At 49.4% G+C, this 16178-nt stretch overlaps 1 protein-coding gene across 2 annotated transcripts; it reads left to right on the top strand.

Moving 5' to 3' along the window:
* The first annotated feature begins 330 nt into the window (after positions 1-330).
* On the top strand, positions 331-14984 carry SUB1 (SUB1 regulator of transcription). Of its 2 annotated transcripts, none has more exons than XM_008154809.3 (5): positions 331-413; positions 3173-3245; positions 5619-5741; positions 12013-12121; positions 14658-14984. In XM_008154809.3, the coding sequence occupies exons 2-5, from the start codon at positions 3174-3176 to the stop codon at positions 14735-14737; spliced, it is 384 nt and encodes a 127-aa protein (XP_008153031.1). In that variant the 5' UTR covers positions 331-413; position 3173; the 3' UTR covers positions 14738-14984. The 2 variants fall into 2 exon arrangements, with proteins under 2 accessions (XP_008153031.1, XP_054571314.1); XM_054715339.1 differs by lacking the exon at positions 331-413 and adding an exon at positions 1428-1442.
* Positions 14985-16178: the final 1194 nt, after the last annotated feature.

The following is a 16178-nucleotide window of genomic DNA, read 5'->3' as shown; positions in this document are numbered from 1 at the left end:
TCTTCGGACTTCATTGAAGGCACTTTGCCATCCGGCTTCCACGGCTCTCCCCCTCTTTCTCTGTGCCAACTCTCTACTCCCCTGGGACTGACGACTCCTGGCCTGTCAGTGCGGCCATGCTGAGCTCCAAGTCCCCTTCTCCCACTCCACAGTGTCTCTCCCATCTCGGCGCTTCTCTTTCAGGTGTTATTCGTTTTATTCGTCTGTTTGGGACCAGGTGTTATTCGTCTGTTTAGGGCCAGGGGCGGCTCCTTTAAGGCCCTGGAAAGGGTCTGGGTGCGGGTTTCTCCGGCGAGGCCACGCCCCGTCACGTGCTCGGGGGCGGGGCCAGGCCTCCGGCTTCCGTCACGTCCGGTTCTCTGTCAGCAGCGAGGAGCGAGCGAGCAGCGGCTGGTCGGCGGCAGGAGCGCAGCGTGAGTTCGCGGGGCCGCCCCCACCCCGCGCCCCCGGCCCCCCGGCCCCGCGCCCCCCCACCTCCCGCCCGGGCCGCGAGCCGCCCGCGGCCTCCGCTCCCCTCGGGGGTGGCCGTGCGGGAAATGGCGGCGCTCCTGACCTGCCCCTTCCCCCCTCGGCCTCCGCGGACCCCTCCTCCGGGCCCGACCCCTCCTCCGTCCAGGACCCCGCGCCCCTGGTGCCGCAGCCCCCTCGGCGCCGGGAGCTGCCCCCCCGGGAACGGCCCAGGCTCGGCGGGCGCGGCGGCCCGGGGTCTCGGACGCGGCCGGGCACGCGGAGCCGCGGGCGGGGGGCCGGGCGCCCCCGGACAATGCGGCGGCGGCGGCGGCTCGGGCCGGGCGGGGGCGCGTGCGGGGCCGCTCCTCCGCGGGCCTCCCCGGGGCCCCCGCCCCAGCCCCTGCCTCCCGGGTGGGGGGCGCTCCAGGGGCGGGGGCGCGCGGACCCCGTCGGAGGAGGGCGGGGCGGGGCGGGGGGCCGAGGTCGGGGTGGGGGAGCGGCCGGCCGCGTCCGGGGGTGGCGAGAGCTCCGGGCGGAGAAAATGGCGCTGGGTGCAAGGCCCTCCTCTTCCCGCTCGGCCGCCGCCGCACTCGCCGCCTCCCCCGCCCCTCCGCCGGCCCGGCCCCCTCCCCCGCAGCCCCGGCGTCCGGCCCCCCGCGACCGCGTCCCCGTCCTGGGGGTGACCCCCGCGGCTGCCCCGAGCTCCTGCGCCCGCAGTCCTGGCTGGTCGGCTTCCCCCTCGTCGTCCCCAGGCCTCCCCGCCGGCCAGCACCAGCGGTTTCGCGTGGTTTTTTGTTTGTTTTCAGCTGGGTTTTGTGTAACGTTTAGCGAGGTTCGTGTCCTTTGCCTGATGTACGAGCCTGCCGTTTTTTTTGGAACAACAAAGGCCCAGGAGGGAAACAGAAAGGTTTTTGCCGTCGGTTCCCAGAGGCTGGCTTTAGGCGCCATCGCCTTGTCCTCTTGTCCGCGGGCTTCTTCGGGTGGAAAGGAGGGTGCGTTTCTCTGAACCGAGCCCAGGCCCCCGGCAGCTTTCAGCAGATGGCGGGCGTTTCCAAGGGAAACCCAGGCCCTGTTTGATGGGGGTTTGAACTGGGGCTTGGCATCGTTGGCAGCCAGCACGCAGGACGGGATCGATGTGGAGATGTGGAGACAGGGCTGCAAAATGGAGCAGGAGCAGGAATGATGTGTGAGGCTGGTTATGCAGGTCCCTCGCCCCCCCCCCCCCCCCCCCCCCCCCGCCTGGGCACGCTTGGAGCTTTGGAATTTAATGTCCAGGATTGGGGGCGGGGGGGGGGTGGCCTTTACCTTGACCTCCTCTTGTGGAACACAGTCAAGGCCACTGCTAATGCAAGTGCAGTCTGGAGTGCTACGTTATCTATGACTTTTTAAAGGAGGAAATGAAGTCTTTTTGTTCTTTAGACACGTAGACTGTGTGTGGTGTATATTGGGCCCATTAGGGCATAGAAAAACTATGACTCAGTCTCTTGAGAGGGGAGATGGAGAGAGCTGAAGATAGCTTTTTACCACCTGGCATAAGTGCCTTGAAAGTAGGTTCCGCGTGTCTTGGAATTCCTTGAAATGTGGGATCTGGGCTTCAGACAAACCTCTGCAAATGCAGGTGCACAGGGCTCTCTGCCTGCTGCTCAGGCGCCCAGGAAACATCTGCTGGAAAGGAGGGCCCTGGGCTGTGTGCCCTTTCGTATGGGGGACCTGGGGAGATAGGGTCTCCGTGGGAATTTGAGGACAGGTTTTGCCTCTGCCACAAGCAGATTCTTCAAATTTTAGTCCATTCCGGAGTAGAAAATCAGTGTTAAAATGTAACGAATTGTGAATTATGTATCACTCTGTGAACTCTGAATTAGTCCTTGTTATTTGATGGCATGGTTAAAAAGCCAAAGAAAAGAACATATACAAAATATGAAAAATCAATCTATATTATTTAGGACCCAATGACTGGAACGACCGGTCGCTATGACATGCACTGACCACCAGGGGGCAGACGCTCCACACAGGAGCTGCCCCCTGGTGGTCAGTGCGCTCCCACAGGGGGAGCGCCGCTTAGCTAGAAGCTGTGCTTGCCAGCCGTGCGGTGGTGGTGCGGTGTGTGTGGGGGGGAGGGGGTGCTCTCCTGCCCTCATGCCAGTTGGACATCCCCTGAGGGCTCCCGTGTGGGGAGAGGCTGCAGGCCGGGCTGAGCGAACCCCGAGTGCACGAATTTCGTGCACTGGGCCTTTAGTAGTATTGTAATGGCAAGTTAATTGTATATCAACATCTGTATAGTGCAGGTATTCCCCGTGTTGTGTGGATGTTGTGGTTATTTCCTGTGGTGAATAATTTTATGTCGGTCTCATCAATGACAAGTGGAAAGCCTTACTGAGAGGCCTTATTCTCCCTGGCTTTACCTGGTTGCTGTCAGCTGCTTCTTGCAATGAACCCTACTCATAAACATCTAATCCTGCTAAAATGAAGTATAAAAATACACATTGGCTTTGAGAAAGGGGTGTAAGAGTGTGAGATGTGTATGACACTTTGCATGTTATTTTCAGCTTGGAAGAGCATAGATTAGAATATAACTTCTAGCATTGCGCTCAGTACAACACCTCCAGTACCACAAAATGGTAGCATGAACCATGAAACTTGTTAAATTTTTGGTTGGGGGAGAGTTAAAATGAATGTAATAGAGCAATTTATAAATTACTTACATAATACGTTTTTCTTTCAGAATGCCTAAGTCAAAGGAACTTGTTTCTTCAAGCTCTTCTGGCAGCGATTCGGACAGTGAAGTTGACAAAAAGGTGACTATTGCTGCGCCAGGTCATTTCTGCAGTACTCACTTCAGCAGTATTGCCCAGATCCCGTTCTGAGGGACAGCACGGTGTGTCTTAAAAGGAGAGCCAGGATGGATGTTTCTGAAAGTGGAAGGCCCTGGATCGTCACGTCACTCAGATGCCTAGGGTGCTGCTCCATGCACGTCCCTCGCCCCTAATCCAGACTCCAGCCAGCCTCAGACTAGCTTCTGTTGAGGAACCCTAACCCTGCAGAACCACTGCCATAGACCCTAGAGGGAATAGCATTAGAATTGGCCCAAAGTCACTATTTGCCATTATTTAGAAATTGGCTTAATCTGTAGCTGTTGTATGAAGTAATTGATCCAAATTATCTGAACTCCTTGAATGCCTATGTCAGTTTTGACCACTGTCTCAGTCATTGGTGTTTATCCAGCCCACAAGTATTACTTAGAGTGTAGGCTTGGTACATTTTAATTTAGAATGTTAGGGACTCTGGTTCCCTCCTTTTGGCAACCAGCAAAGCTGCCCTGAAATCGCCTGTTTAGGCAGAGGAGGCTTTTTCTGCATCAGAGGGCAGCTGCACTGTCCACGGTGCATTCTTCTCCTTCGCTGAGGCCTCGCCCTGCCTCAGGGCTGCCTTCCCGCAGCCTGTCCTTTGCCTCCTGGAAGCTCCCGCAGTGGTGTCTCTGAGCCTAGTTGGCAGTGTTAGTTAAGAGAGAGCTTAAGGGGGGATTTGGGGGAGATGGGTCTTCATAGGGAAATACAGAGCATGGTATCATCTGGAAGCGTGAAACCAGGCTTCAGAGAATCTATATATATTGTGGTGGGAACTCTATGACACCAGCATAGCATTTGAATATGTTCATTCAACATATTTTTATTGAGCTTTTGTGTGTCAGGCATGTACCAGTCCACAGGGACTATCTAGACAGACCCTGATGTAAAGAATAATTGCTTTTGTTTATTGAGCAGAGTTAATTTTTGCTGTTCATCCCAAATAGTACTATTAATCCTAAGGACATAGGTTAAATGCATCCGTTTCTTTTTGTCTACATTATATTATGTCTAGCTTCATCTAAAGTAGTAAATTAATATACAGGGGTGGACAAAAGTAGGTTTCCAGTTGTGAATACATGAAACTGTTTATTGTGCTATTATTTGTTGCATTCATTGATATTACAACTGTAAGCCTACTTTTGCCCACCCCATACTAGCTTAGGCTTTCCACTAAGGAACATGACTGCCCTCTACTGTTTGGGTTGGGAACTCGACTGGTTTTCATGGGCTGTTAGCTCATTTTGAGAGTGAGGTTATATAAAAAGCTTTTGCAATGATGCTGCTTTTAAAATATTGTTTTGCTTTTGAATGCTAGTCTAATACATTGCTGTCTATCTTTAGTTATTTTTTTTTTTGTGATGAGGACATTTTTAAGTGACTGTGCACAGTACAAAATAGGTTTCTTAGCTTTGCCTACTCAGATTCCCTAAGCCCGTGTAAGTGTCTCTTGGAATAGGCAGAGCATAAATAGATAATCATATCCTAGCAATGGAATAAGTTGGTTGTGTTCTTGCTAGTTAGCACGTCCCCTTTGTAGCTTTAGTAGACTGTGGTTTCCAAAGTTTATTCAAAAGCATAGGCCCCTCATCTTTTGTTGTCGCTCCCAGAGAAACCTCATGTGGGGTTCTGATCTACAAAGTAACTTTTTCTGCTGAACACCACTCTAATGCCTGAAGTATTTCTGGGCTCCTCAGAACTGATGGCAAATACTATCATATACCAGTGTTAGGTTAGTTTCCAAGTTTCATTGTCAGGTGGGTCTTGGCTATGTTTATATTTTTTACTTCATAAGTAAATGTAGACTTTTGAATCTTTAAGTCTTAAAAAGCATTGGAATCTTTTGAACCTGTCCATGTAAGAAATGTCTAACCTTGTAGGGAATTTTTATGAGTTAATTAAGCCAAACTGATGACATTGTTGGGAACAAGACCTAGTGCCCTGGAGAAGGACAGTTTTGCAGTTTCTCTTGTGCATTTGGGATGATGAAGGAAACAAGGAAGATGCATGGAAGGCGAGGTTGGGATTGGACTACAGGGTGGTTAACAAGACCCTGTGTTCTCCCGAGGGTGATGAAGCTTCCGGAACTAGGCATTTCAAAGGTGTGTGAACCTAGGTGCTCAGAGACGATGGGCAGGGCTTAATGCAAAGAGAAACCTTTTACTAAAATGTTACAGGCCTGCCCAGTTAGGAGTTTATGGTCAGATCCCCCTGCGAGGTTCCTGTTGGTCACTGAACTTGTATATTACCCCCCTTTTTTGTCCATAAACCTGAGAAGTGTTTTAAGTGTGCAAATTTTAACCATATTCATATTTCTCTTTCAAGTTAAAGAGGAAAAAGCAAGTTGCTTCAGAAAAGCCTGTAAAGAAGCAGAAGACGGGTGAGACTTCCAGAGCCCTGTCGTCTTCTAAGCAGAGCAGCAGCAGCAGGGATGACAACATGTTCCAGGTAAAGCTGGGCTTGGGTCCAGAGGACTTAGTATCCGGCTGGATCTGAAGAACCATCAAAGCGCCTTCATCTGATAGGCACAAGCTTTTATTAGAGTGCTCTTGACTAAGGATATTCACTGAGATACAAGAACAAGTTAGTAGAAATGAAAGTAATTTATATGATGCTGAAAATTTTTTTTTTTTTTTTTTTTTAATTTCTTTATTGATTGAGGTGTCACATATTTGTCCTCATCCCCCCATTCCCATCCCACCCCTCTCCCCACGCATGCCCCAATCCCCTGTTGAACTTAACCGTTGGATAGGCTTATATGCATGCATACAGGTCCTTTGGTTGAACTCTCCCCCTCCCCCCACCCTCCCCCCACCCTCCCCCTACCCTCCCCTATCCTCCCTCTGAGGCCCGATAGTCCGATCGATGCCTCCTTGCTTCTGGTTCTGTTCTTGTTCCTCAGTCTATGTTGTTCATCATTTCCCCTAGATGAGCGAGATCATATGTCACTAGATATATACTAATAAGAACTGAATGTGAGACGAGCAATAATAGTTATGCTGACAGGCAAATGAATCAATCTGTAGCGAGCTTCCCCCTGGACCAACAGTTCTTTTGAGACCCAATTTCAATGTCCAGTAGTTCCTTATGTGTACATGTCAGCACTGACCCCTCAGCTCTGGATGGTGGACAAATGGTGGTAATGGAGGTCCGACTCCCTCTGGTTTGGTCTCGGCCGAACCCAGGGGCACGGCGTCACCCGGACTAAGGGGCACGTGGCCACACCCATACCCAAGGGGCGCGTGGTCTCACCCGGGCCTGGGACCCAGCCTCACCCGGATGGATCCAGGGGCGCACGGCCTCACCCGGACCCAGGATCTGGCTTCACCCGTACCCAGGGACGCTTGGCCTCTCCCAGACCCAGGGGCACGTGGCCTCACCTGGGCTTAGTTGCACAAGGCCTCACCTGGTTCCAGGGACACATGGTCTCTCCCGGACCCAGGGACGCTTGGCCTCTCCCAGACCCAGGGCCACTTGGGCTCACCCGGGCCTAGGTGCACGAGGCCTCATCCGGATCCAGGGACGCATGGTCTCACCCGGACCCAGGGACGCTTAGCCTCTCCCAGACCCAGGGGCACGTGGCCTCACCCGGGCCTAGGTGCACGAGGCCTCATCCGGATCCAGGGACACATGGTCGCACCCGGACCCAGGGACGCTTGGCCTCTCCCAGACCCAGGGCCACTTGGGCTCACCCGGGCCTAGGTGTACGAGGCCTCACCCGGATCCAGGGACACATGGTCTCACCCGGACCCAGGGACGCTTGGCCTCTCCCAGACCCAGGGCCACTTGGGCTCACCCGGGCCTAGGTGCACGAGGCCTCACCCAGATCCAGGGACACATGGTCTCACCCGGACCCAGGGATGCTTGGCCTCTCCCAGACCCAGGGCCACTTGGGCTCACCCGGGCCTAGGTGCACGAGGCCTCACCCGGATCCAGGGACACATGGTCTCACCCGGACCCAGGGACGCTTGGCCTCTCCCAGACCCAGGGCCACTTGGGCTCACCCGGGCCTAGGTGCACGAGGCCTCACCCGAATCCTGGGATACATGGTCTCACCCGGACCCAGGGACGCTTGGCCTCTCCCAGACCCAGGGCCACTTGGGCTCACCCGGGCCTAGGTGCACGAGGCCTCACCCGGATCCAGGGACACATGGTCTCACCCGGATCCAGGGACGCTTGGCCTCTCCCAGACCCAGGGCCACTTGGGCTCACCCGGGCCTAGGTGCACAAGGCCTCACCCGGATCCAGGGACACACGGTCTCACCCGGACCCAGTGACGCCTGGCCTCCCCCAGACCCAGGGGCACGTGGCCTCACCCGGGCCTAGGCGCACGAGGCCTCACCCGGATCCAGGGACACACGGTCTCACCCGGACCCAGGGACGCCTGGCCTCCCCCAGACCCAGGGGCACGCGGCCCCACCCGGGCCTAGGTGCACGAGGCCCCACCCGGATCCAGGGACACATGGTCTCGCCCGGACCTAGGGGTGCGTGGCCTCTCTCAGCCCCAGGGGCACGTGGCCTCACCTGGACCTAGGTGCACGAAGCCACCCGGACCCAGGGGCGCGTTACCTCTCTCAGACCCCTGGTCGCGTGGTCTCACCCGGATCCAGGGGCTCACGGCCTCACCCGTACTCGGGACCCAGCCTTACCCGGATCCAGGGGCCCACGGCCTCACCCGGACCCAGGGTTCAGATTCGCCCGGACCCAGGGGCACATGGCCTCACCCGAACCCGGAATCCAGCTTCACCTGGACCCTGGGGCGCGTGGCCTCACCCAAACCCAGGGGCGTGAGGCCTCACCTAGACCCAGAGGCGTGTGACCACATCTGAGCCCAGAGGCTCGCAGGCTCGCCTGGACTCGGGTCTCAGCGGGGTTTCGTCTTCTTGATCCCAATTCCTGTTGGTCAATTCCCTCTCAGCAATTCCTTCGGTCATTTTCTCAGAGCTCCAGGGCGGCTGCCGCAGAACTCGTTGGGCGGCGGGCTCGGCAAGGCTCTGGTGTGCCCGGTGCCCGGCGGTGGGCTGGTCCGGTGTCGCTGCGTCGGCCCTTGGGTCTGCAACGGTGGCCAGTCGCTGAGCGTGTGCACCTGGCCACTTCGGGGCATTGAGATTCTTGAAGGACTCGGAGGTCAGCAAGCACGGAGTCTCCCTCCCCATGTCTCCCAGGGGCTCGTCTGTCCGTGCTCGGCAGCGAGTGGAGCCGTCCCCTCAGCCGGAGACCGCCGGGGGAACTGCGCCGAGCACTTTCCAGGCCACCATTGTGTCGCCTGAGCCATAGTTCTTAAAGTGTGGACTTTGGGTCACCGGCATCAGCATCATCCTGCGTACCCCTCTCTTTTATTCTAGTTGTAGAGCATCTGCTCAGCCAGCCCCCCGGTCTTTCTGGCTGGTGTCTGCTCTGCTCTCCCGTCGTAGTCTCAATATTGTTGTGGTAGGCATCGATCAGGCTGCCGCCCTATGTCTCCATCTTGGTCCTCCTTTGTACAGTTAAGTCTTGATTGTTGTTGGTGTCACTGGGAGGGATTGTCCTCCAGGCCAATTGGCCGTGAGGACCCTCTTTGTCTATATAGGAAGAGTTGCTGTGCAGGAGACATGTTTGTGGGCCGGTTCTTGATGCAGCAATGCCTTGGCGCTCACTGAGTCTGCCTCTAGAATGCCTCCCTTATGCAAGTGATTGAAATCTGGTGTCATCTCCCACCAACCACTAGATGCCCTCGTTTCTGGGTCTCCAATGTAGTGTGGGTCAGCCACTACCTGAGGCACTCAGCAGGAAAAAGCTTCTGCTCAGCTTGGCTGGGGCGGAGCTACAGGGTGGAGCCTACAACCTTGGCTTCCTGTCAGCCCCGCCCTATGAGGCTCCTGTGTCTGTGTCCCTCTGTATTCCTTGCAAACACCTCTGAGAGAAACGCGCCCTGGAGTTTCGCCCACTGCCAAACAGTCCAGTCCCTCCCCTAATGAATCTGGACTCCCAGATTCTCGCCTGGAACTGGGTTTCAGTGTAGTTGGAACTGGGTCTCAGCGCAGTCTGGCGTCCCTGTCTCCTTCCCAGCAGGGCCACCCAGTGGCGCAGGCAAAAGTCCGTCCTCTGCGCACCTTCCAGTGTGCATGTCTGGAGCCGCCGCTTCTCTGTGCCTCCGCCACCACAGCCCAAATCCATTCCCCCAGCGTGCGCCTGGCTTCCCAGGGTTTCGCCCGGAACTGGGGTTCAGTGCAGTCGGAACTGGGGTTCAGCACGGTCCTGAGCTTATGTCTCCTTCCCGCTAGGGCAGTTCAGTGGCGCAGGCAACAGTCCGTCCTTTGCGCCCCTTCCCGTGCGCGCCTCTGGAGCTCTGCCTTCCCCCGCTCCTCTGTGCCTGCGCCCCACAGCCCAGATTCATTCCCCCAGCCTGCGCCTGGCTTCCCAGGGTTTCGCCCGGAACTGGCGCTCAGTGCAGTCGGAGCCGGCGCTTAGCGCACTCCGGAGCCTTTATCTCCTTCCTGCCAGTGAACGCCGGCCAGGCCGTCAGCCGCCCCTTCCTCTCCGGCTCCATCCTCCCCGCAGGCACGCGTGCTCGTGTCTCCGCCAGTTTCTCCATACCTCAGGCTTTTACGGCTCCCCCGATTGTCCCCGTGGCCTTCTCCTTCCCCCCAGCTGTGGGCATTTCAGTCCGCCAGCTCTCCTGTGGTTCTGGACGATGTCCGTTCTGACCTCTAGTTGTGCCTTTGAAATTGTTGTGCCCGGCTGCAGGTTAGGTGTTTCACCTATGCCGCCATCTTGGTTTTCCGGAATGCCTGAAAATTTTTTTTTTTACAAGTTTAATTTGAGCCAAATTGACCGCATGCCTGGAGCAGTACCTCAAACACTCCCTCTGTGGTGCTAGATTATTGCTAACACCTAGAAGTCTGTAGTTTTGCTGTATTTAAAACAATGTGACTTTAAAAGCTGTAGAAATCCAAAGGAAGAGATTGAGAACTGCACATTAGTACAGTGGAACCTCGGTTCTCTAATGTAATTCATTCCGGAAGGCTGTTCGAGACCCAATTTGTTTGAAAACCGAATCATTTTTCCCCATTAGAAAGAATGTAAATTGAGTTAATTTGTTCCAGACCCCAAATGAATCCCTCTTTTAGCCTTTCTTATGTACAGTACATGTCTAATGTACTGGTTAGTCTATAAACAAACACTTCCTTTTTTAATGTATTGAGGCCACCCCCCCTCCGCCCGCCTTAAAGGAACCCCTTTCCGCACTCGTTCCAGGTGCCTTTCAGGAGGTGAGCTGGCAGCATCTCCACTTTCCCACACATCACTGCCTCGGAAACACTGCCACTGGCTAAACTGCAAATCAAAGAGACAGTTTTTCTGCCTCTTCAATTACTTGTGATCACTGCTTGTCTGTTTTTTAGAAAGAGGTTCACTTTTTCTAGTGAGAGTTTAAAGTTTTAATTCTTTGCAGGTTTCTGATATCTCAGGAAGACGAATCTTGCAGAAGACAAGCAGTAGTAGTAGTAGTATTTTTTCTTTCTTTTTTTTTTAATTTAATAAATCTTTATTGTTCAGATTATTACAATTGTTTCTCCTTTTTTCCTCCCATAGCTCCCCTCCACTGGGTTCCCACTCCACCCTCTGCCCTTACCTCCCCCACACTGTCCTCATCCATAGGTGTACGATTTTTTCCAGTCTCAGTAGTATTTTTCTGATTGTTTCTTTCTTTTTTTTTGTCCTTGCTCTATGAACCTATACAGGCTTCAGAATTTTCTTCCTGTGTTTTCAAGTCCTCTGCAATAAAGGTCAATGTGGTCAATCTGCCCTTGAAAATCAGTATTGTGTCTTTCCGCTTTCTCCCTTCTATGTCTTTGTCACTTTTTCTCCCTTCTACTTATTTAATGGCTGATCATTTTTCAAGGTCAAATCCTATCACCTAAAGTCTCTTCCATTTGCTCAAGCCCACATTGAACTTTTATTTGACTTATCTAATAATCAAAATTATTTCAGTAGATTTTAATTTTATCTATTCAACAAGCTCTTAGGCTTATTGTAAAACCAACATGGAAATGTTTAGTTCAGTGCCATAGCCTCCTAAGATACTTATGTTTAAAAATACATATATATTTGTATTGACTTCAGAGAGGAATCTGACTGTTCTAGGCATGTTATAGTGGAATCCTACAATCGTTATCTTTTGGTGACTTGTTATTTCACTTAGCATAATGGCCTCAGGCTCATCCATGTTGTAACATGTGAACGTCTTTCTTGGTTTTTAAGCTGAGGAATGTTCCATTGCTTGTATATACATCACATTTTGTTCATTCATTTATCAGAAGATGGACATTTGGGTTGCCCTGTTCCAAAGGTTATTGTGAGTAATGTTGCTGTGAATATGGGTGTACAGATAATACCTCTTCAAGACGCTGCTTTTATTTCTGGTACATACATACCCAGAAGTGGGGCTGCTGGATCATATGTTCTATTTTTTGAGGAACCTCCATACTGTTTTCCATAGCGGTTGCACTATTTTGCTAATGATTCTTTCAATGTAAAATGATTACAAATGTGAGTTGTACTTGTTTAGTTCCATCATTTACAAAGATTTCTTTTTAATAGTGACATTTCCTTTGGATTATAGTTTTGATACTGATAGTAGTTATTTATGTGATTAAAAGAATAGTGAGTTTGCAGTAAGTTGCGAATATGAATACGGACTTATAAATGAATGCTTTTTTATGTTCTGTTTCTCTGGCAGATCGGGAAAATGAGGTACGTCAGCGTACGGGACTTTAAAGGAAAAGTCCTAATTGATATTAGAGAATATTGGATGGATCCAGAAGGTGAAATGAAACCAGGAAGAAAAGGTGAGATTTAATTTCTAGAATTTGGTTGTAATATTGGGACTAAATAAAAAACTAAGTGACCTAGTTTGAAATTGAAATAATGTTGGCAGTGCACTAGGAAGATCCTCATTTGGTTGATTCACTATCTTCTGTAGACTTTTTGGTATGACACTTACTATTTTTAATCCTCACCTGAGGATATGTTTCTGTAAATTGGAGGGAGGGAATCGATGTGAGAGAAACATTGCTTCCTGAACATACCCTGACCGAGTATCGAACCTGCAACCTTTTTACCTTTTTTTTTGATGTATGGGACGATGCTCCAACTAACTGAGCTACCTGGCCAGGGCAACACTTAACTTTAATGCGGATTAAATTATGGCAGAGCCCAGCCAGCGTGGCTCAGTGGTTGAGCAGTGACCTGTGAACCAGGAGGTCTCTGTTTGATCCTGGTCAGGGCATGTGCCTGGGTTGTGGGCTCGATCCTCAATGGGGGTGTGCAGGATTTAGCCAATCAGTGATTCTCTCTCATCATTGATGTTTCTATCTTTCTCTCCCTCTCCCTTCCTCTCTGAAATAAAAAATATATATATATTAAAAAATGTATGCAGTTAAACATACATATAATTAAAATGATAAGGACGAGAAGTAAAAGGGCAGATTATTGTGAGAGGGGAAGTGCTCTGGGAATCTCCTAAGGAAGTGTCATTTGACACTAGATAAAGGAAGGGCTAGTCGTGTGGATTGTATGGGAGAGGGAATCATTTTCAAAGTAGAGGAGATTATGTAGATAGATACCTTGACGTGAGAATGCACTTAGATTGCGCAGGAGTTATAAGGCTGCTGATTTACTTGAATATCACTTAAAGTTATTTTTACGTTAATTCTGAAGTAGAGTAGGCACTGTCTGGGAAGCTGGAAGATTAGGAATGGGAATCTGGTTCACAGTGTTTCCTTTGGGGTATTCTTTAGAGTGGAGTCCTTTAGTGGGGTTTTTGTCTTTGTGCTTCATCCAGCACCATAGAAGCATACTTTATTTCGTTACCTCCCCCGAGTTATTTTTTCCACTGATCTTTAGAGAGAGTGAGGGGGGGAGAGAGACATTGATGTGAGAGAGCACATTGATTCATTGCCTACCACACGAGCCCTGCCTTCAGTGCATGGGCTGGTGCTCGACCACTGAGCACACCAGCCAGGCCATAGCATATTTTATTAATTCACCAAGTCGCTAGAGAACATTTGTGTGCCAAGCTCATGAAAAAATGCCTGTTTTCTTCTGCCTGCATGTCATCTTGTAAGGTATGACTTATTTCCTTCCTGTAGTTTTTAGGTTTAGTAAACTTAATGTCTATGTTTTCATATCCTTTTACATTTTCTTGTTCAGCCCACTTTTGGGATTGGTCAGTCCAGCTGTTCCATTGTGACCAATGTCAGAGTTCTTTTTTTTTTTTTTAAATATATTTTGTTGATTTTTTACAGAGAGGAAGGGAGAGGGGTAGAGAGTTAGAAACATCGATGAGAGAGAGAGAAACATCGATCAGTTGCCTCCTGCACACTCCCTACTGGGGATGTGCCCACAACCAAGGTACATGCCTTGACCGGAATCGAACCTGGGACCCTTGAGTCCGCAGGCCAACGCTCTATCCACTGAGCCAAACCGGTTAGGGTGAGTTCTTTTCTTCTTGCAATGATTACTGACCAGTAAGATGAGCTAGAAAGCCCTTCCTAAGGTGTTGTCCCAACACATTCTCCTTCCTCTCCGCTTATGGCCTCCCAGCAGTTTTCCGAGAAATCCATCAGTTCTTCAATTCTAGTTTATTTCTCCATTTGTATGGGTCAGGTATTAGACTGTTGGAAGTTAAAGTGCAAAGTTCTTTCTGTTCATACTTTAAACAGGACAGACAAGCCATTAACTAACATCCAAAGTTTACATGTGCCTAGTGATATGCCAAGCTTGTAAATCAAATCAACAACACCTTGAGGTGTAATAGACGTACCATTTTAATGGCAAGAAGTCTTAGGCTCAGAGGTCCTTGTAATTGTTTTAAGTCACGTTGTTAGTGACATGAGGCTGGGATCTGAATCCAGTCTCTAGAACGTACCTTCCAAGAAGCCGCATCCCAGGGATTTTCCAAAGTGAAGCGAATGCTCCTGGAAGAACTCCGTACAGCCCTTCACTGAGCTCCCGTGGGAATTTTGAGCCAATGTTGGAGCCAACTGAATGTAGAAATGGGTGTCACACATCAAACCTGGGCCTGGCCGCTGAAATGGCTAGTTTGCAAGCTTTGTGAGCTAATCTTCAGTCATGGTTAGTTCTCACTGAGTTTAGTATGTGTCTTGCGGGATGCAGTGTGGGAAGTAAAACTAGATATAACATCCATCATCTCAGGCAATCAGGATGAACCTATAATTAACAGGATATCTTGTTCTCAACATTATATCATTGTGCCATTCAAAACGGCAATTTTGATAAAATAGTATTTTATTTGGAAGTTTAAAAATCCTCAAGAAAGCTTAAATACATTTTCAACTTTTGATTTTTAAAACTTTGTTTTAGGTATTTCCTTAAATCCGGAGCAATGGAGCCAGCTGAAGGAACAGATTTCTGACATTGACGATGCAGTGAGAAAACTGTAAAATCTGAGCCATATAAACCTGTACTGTTCTAGTTGTTTTAACCTGTCTTTTTACATTGGCTTTTGTTTTTTAAATGTTGTTTTCCAGGCTATTGTATATTTGGATTGCAGAACAATTTGTAAGAATACTTTTTTTTTTAATGTGCATTATTAAAAATGTTCTGAGTGAAGCTAATTGTCAACTTCATTCAGGGGTTGCTTTGTGCCCACCACCTAGTGTAAAATAAAATCAAGTAATACAATCGTAACTGTTGTGGCCTTCTTTGATCAGAAGAATTGGTACTATTTAAGGCCAAAAGTGAACAGTTTATAGACCTTTTAATTTCAACTCGGCTTTTGCATTCAAAAGGATTTATATTGTATTGAATTTATAAACTTGATCTGTGAAAGCCATAGTTGATCTCTTCTAAACAAAGGTCTAGGCTTTGATTTTCAACCCCACTGATACTTCACTTCCCTTGTTGCCTTTACTTCATTTTCCTTCGGTAACTTGTCATGTTCAGTTTTCATTTCACTTTTTACTTTTTCTTGAATATATTCTGCTAATCTGGAAAGTCAGTGAAACTGTAGAAATGTTAGTTATCTCAATAAGGTACTTGTAACTAAAATATTATATGAGAACTACAATCACTAATTCTACTGTATGAAATATTAGGAGATATAGTTTGATAAACAACATGGCTTGTATGAAAACTCTGAGCAAGTAAGTGTATGTCATGACCTGTAGTGTTCTGTGTAGTAGTAATCTTATTGCTTAGTCTGCAGAAAATAATGACTTAGAGTCTGATTTGCTTTCACTTATTAAACATGTTCACCGTAGGATGATGTCTATAGAATCAGATATTGTTCAATTAGACTAGGACTTAATAAAAATTGTGGAAATTCACTGGCCTAACATTTTATTTTGTAACATCGAGTATGGATTACATAGAGCCAGGGGTGTAGCTGAGCTTGACTGTTACGTAGGCAGTGGTTGGTTTTTAGGGAAAGCATATACTCGTTTTTTTGGCCTTTGCTTCAGAAATAGGCTTTGTTCTTCTGCAGTTAGTCTAGCAGGTACTCTGTAGGGTTTCCATTGAACCGATGACAGAGGCATAGATTGAAATACAGGTTTCAGGGCCGTGGCAGCAGTAAGCAGGGCCTGGTGTGCCTTAGGGAAAGAATGCAAGAGCTGTGCCTGCAGTTAAAGAAGGCGTGATGACGGGGGAATTCTCTGTCAACTGATGATATTTTGATCATGTAGCTAGGACACAATTCTAGATAGAATAGTCAAAAGAAAGGTTTAAAGATGTAAAAAATGCTTGTTGACAAGTTATTTTTGATAGCTAAAGTAAAATAAAAATTGGTTATTGCCATATAGAGAGTTGCACTATTATACCAAGTTTGATTGCTAACTATGTCTAGAACATTTTATAGAATTGTCAAGGGCTTGATTTCAAAAC

The sequence above is a fragment of the Eptesicus fuscus genome, chromosome 4 (genome assembly GCF_027574615.1).
Source record: "Eptesicus fuscus isolate TK198812 chromosome 4, DD_ASM_mEF_20220401, whole genome shotgun sequence".
Lineage (NCBI taxonomy): Eukaryota > Metazoa > Chordata > Mammalia > Chiroptera > Vespertilionidae > Eptesicus > Eptesicus fuscus.
This window is presented reverse-complemented; position numbering and strand designations above follow the sequence as displayed.

Excerpts from the sequence above, each read along its gene's own strand:
- SUB1 (XM_008154809.3), top strand. The coding sequence starts at position 3,174 with ATGCCTAAGTCAAAGGAACTTGTTTCTTCAAGCTCTTCTGGCAGCGAT. Across the intron at positions 5,742-12,012 it reads GGGATGACAACATGTTCCAG|ATCGGGAAAATGAGGTACGT; the intron begins GTAAAGCTGGGC and ends TTTCTCTGGCAG. Across the intron at positions 12,122-14,657 it reads AATGAAACCAGGAAGAAAAG|GTATTTCCTTAAATCCGGAG; the intron begins GTGAGATTTAAT and ends ACTTTGTTTTAG.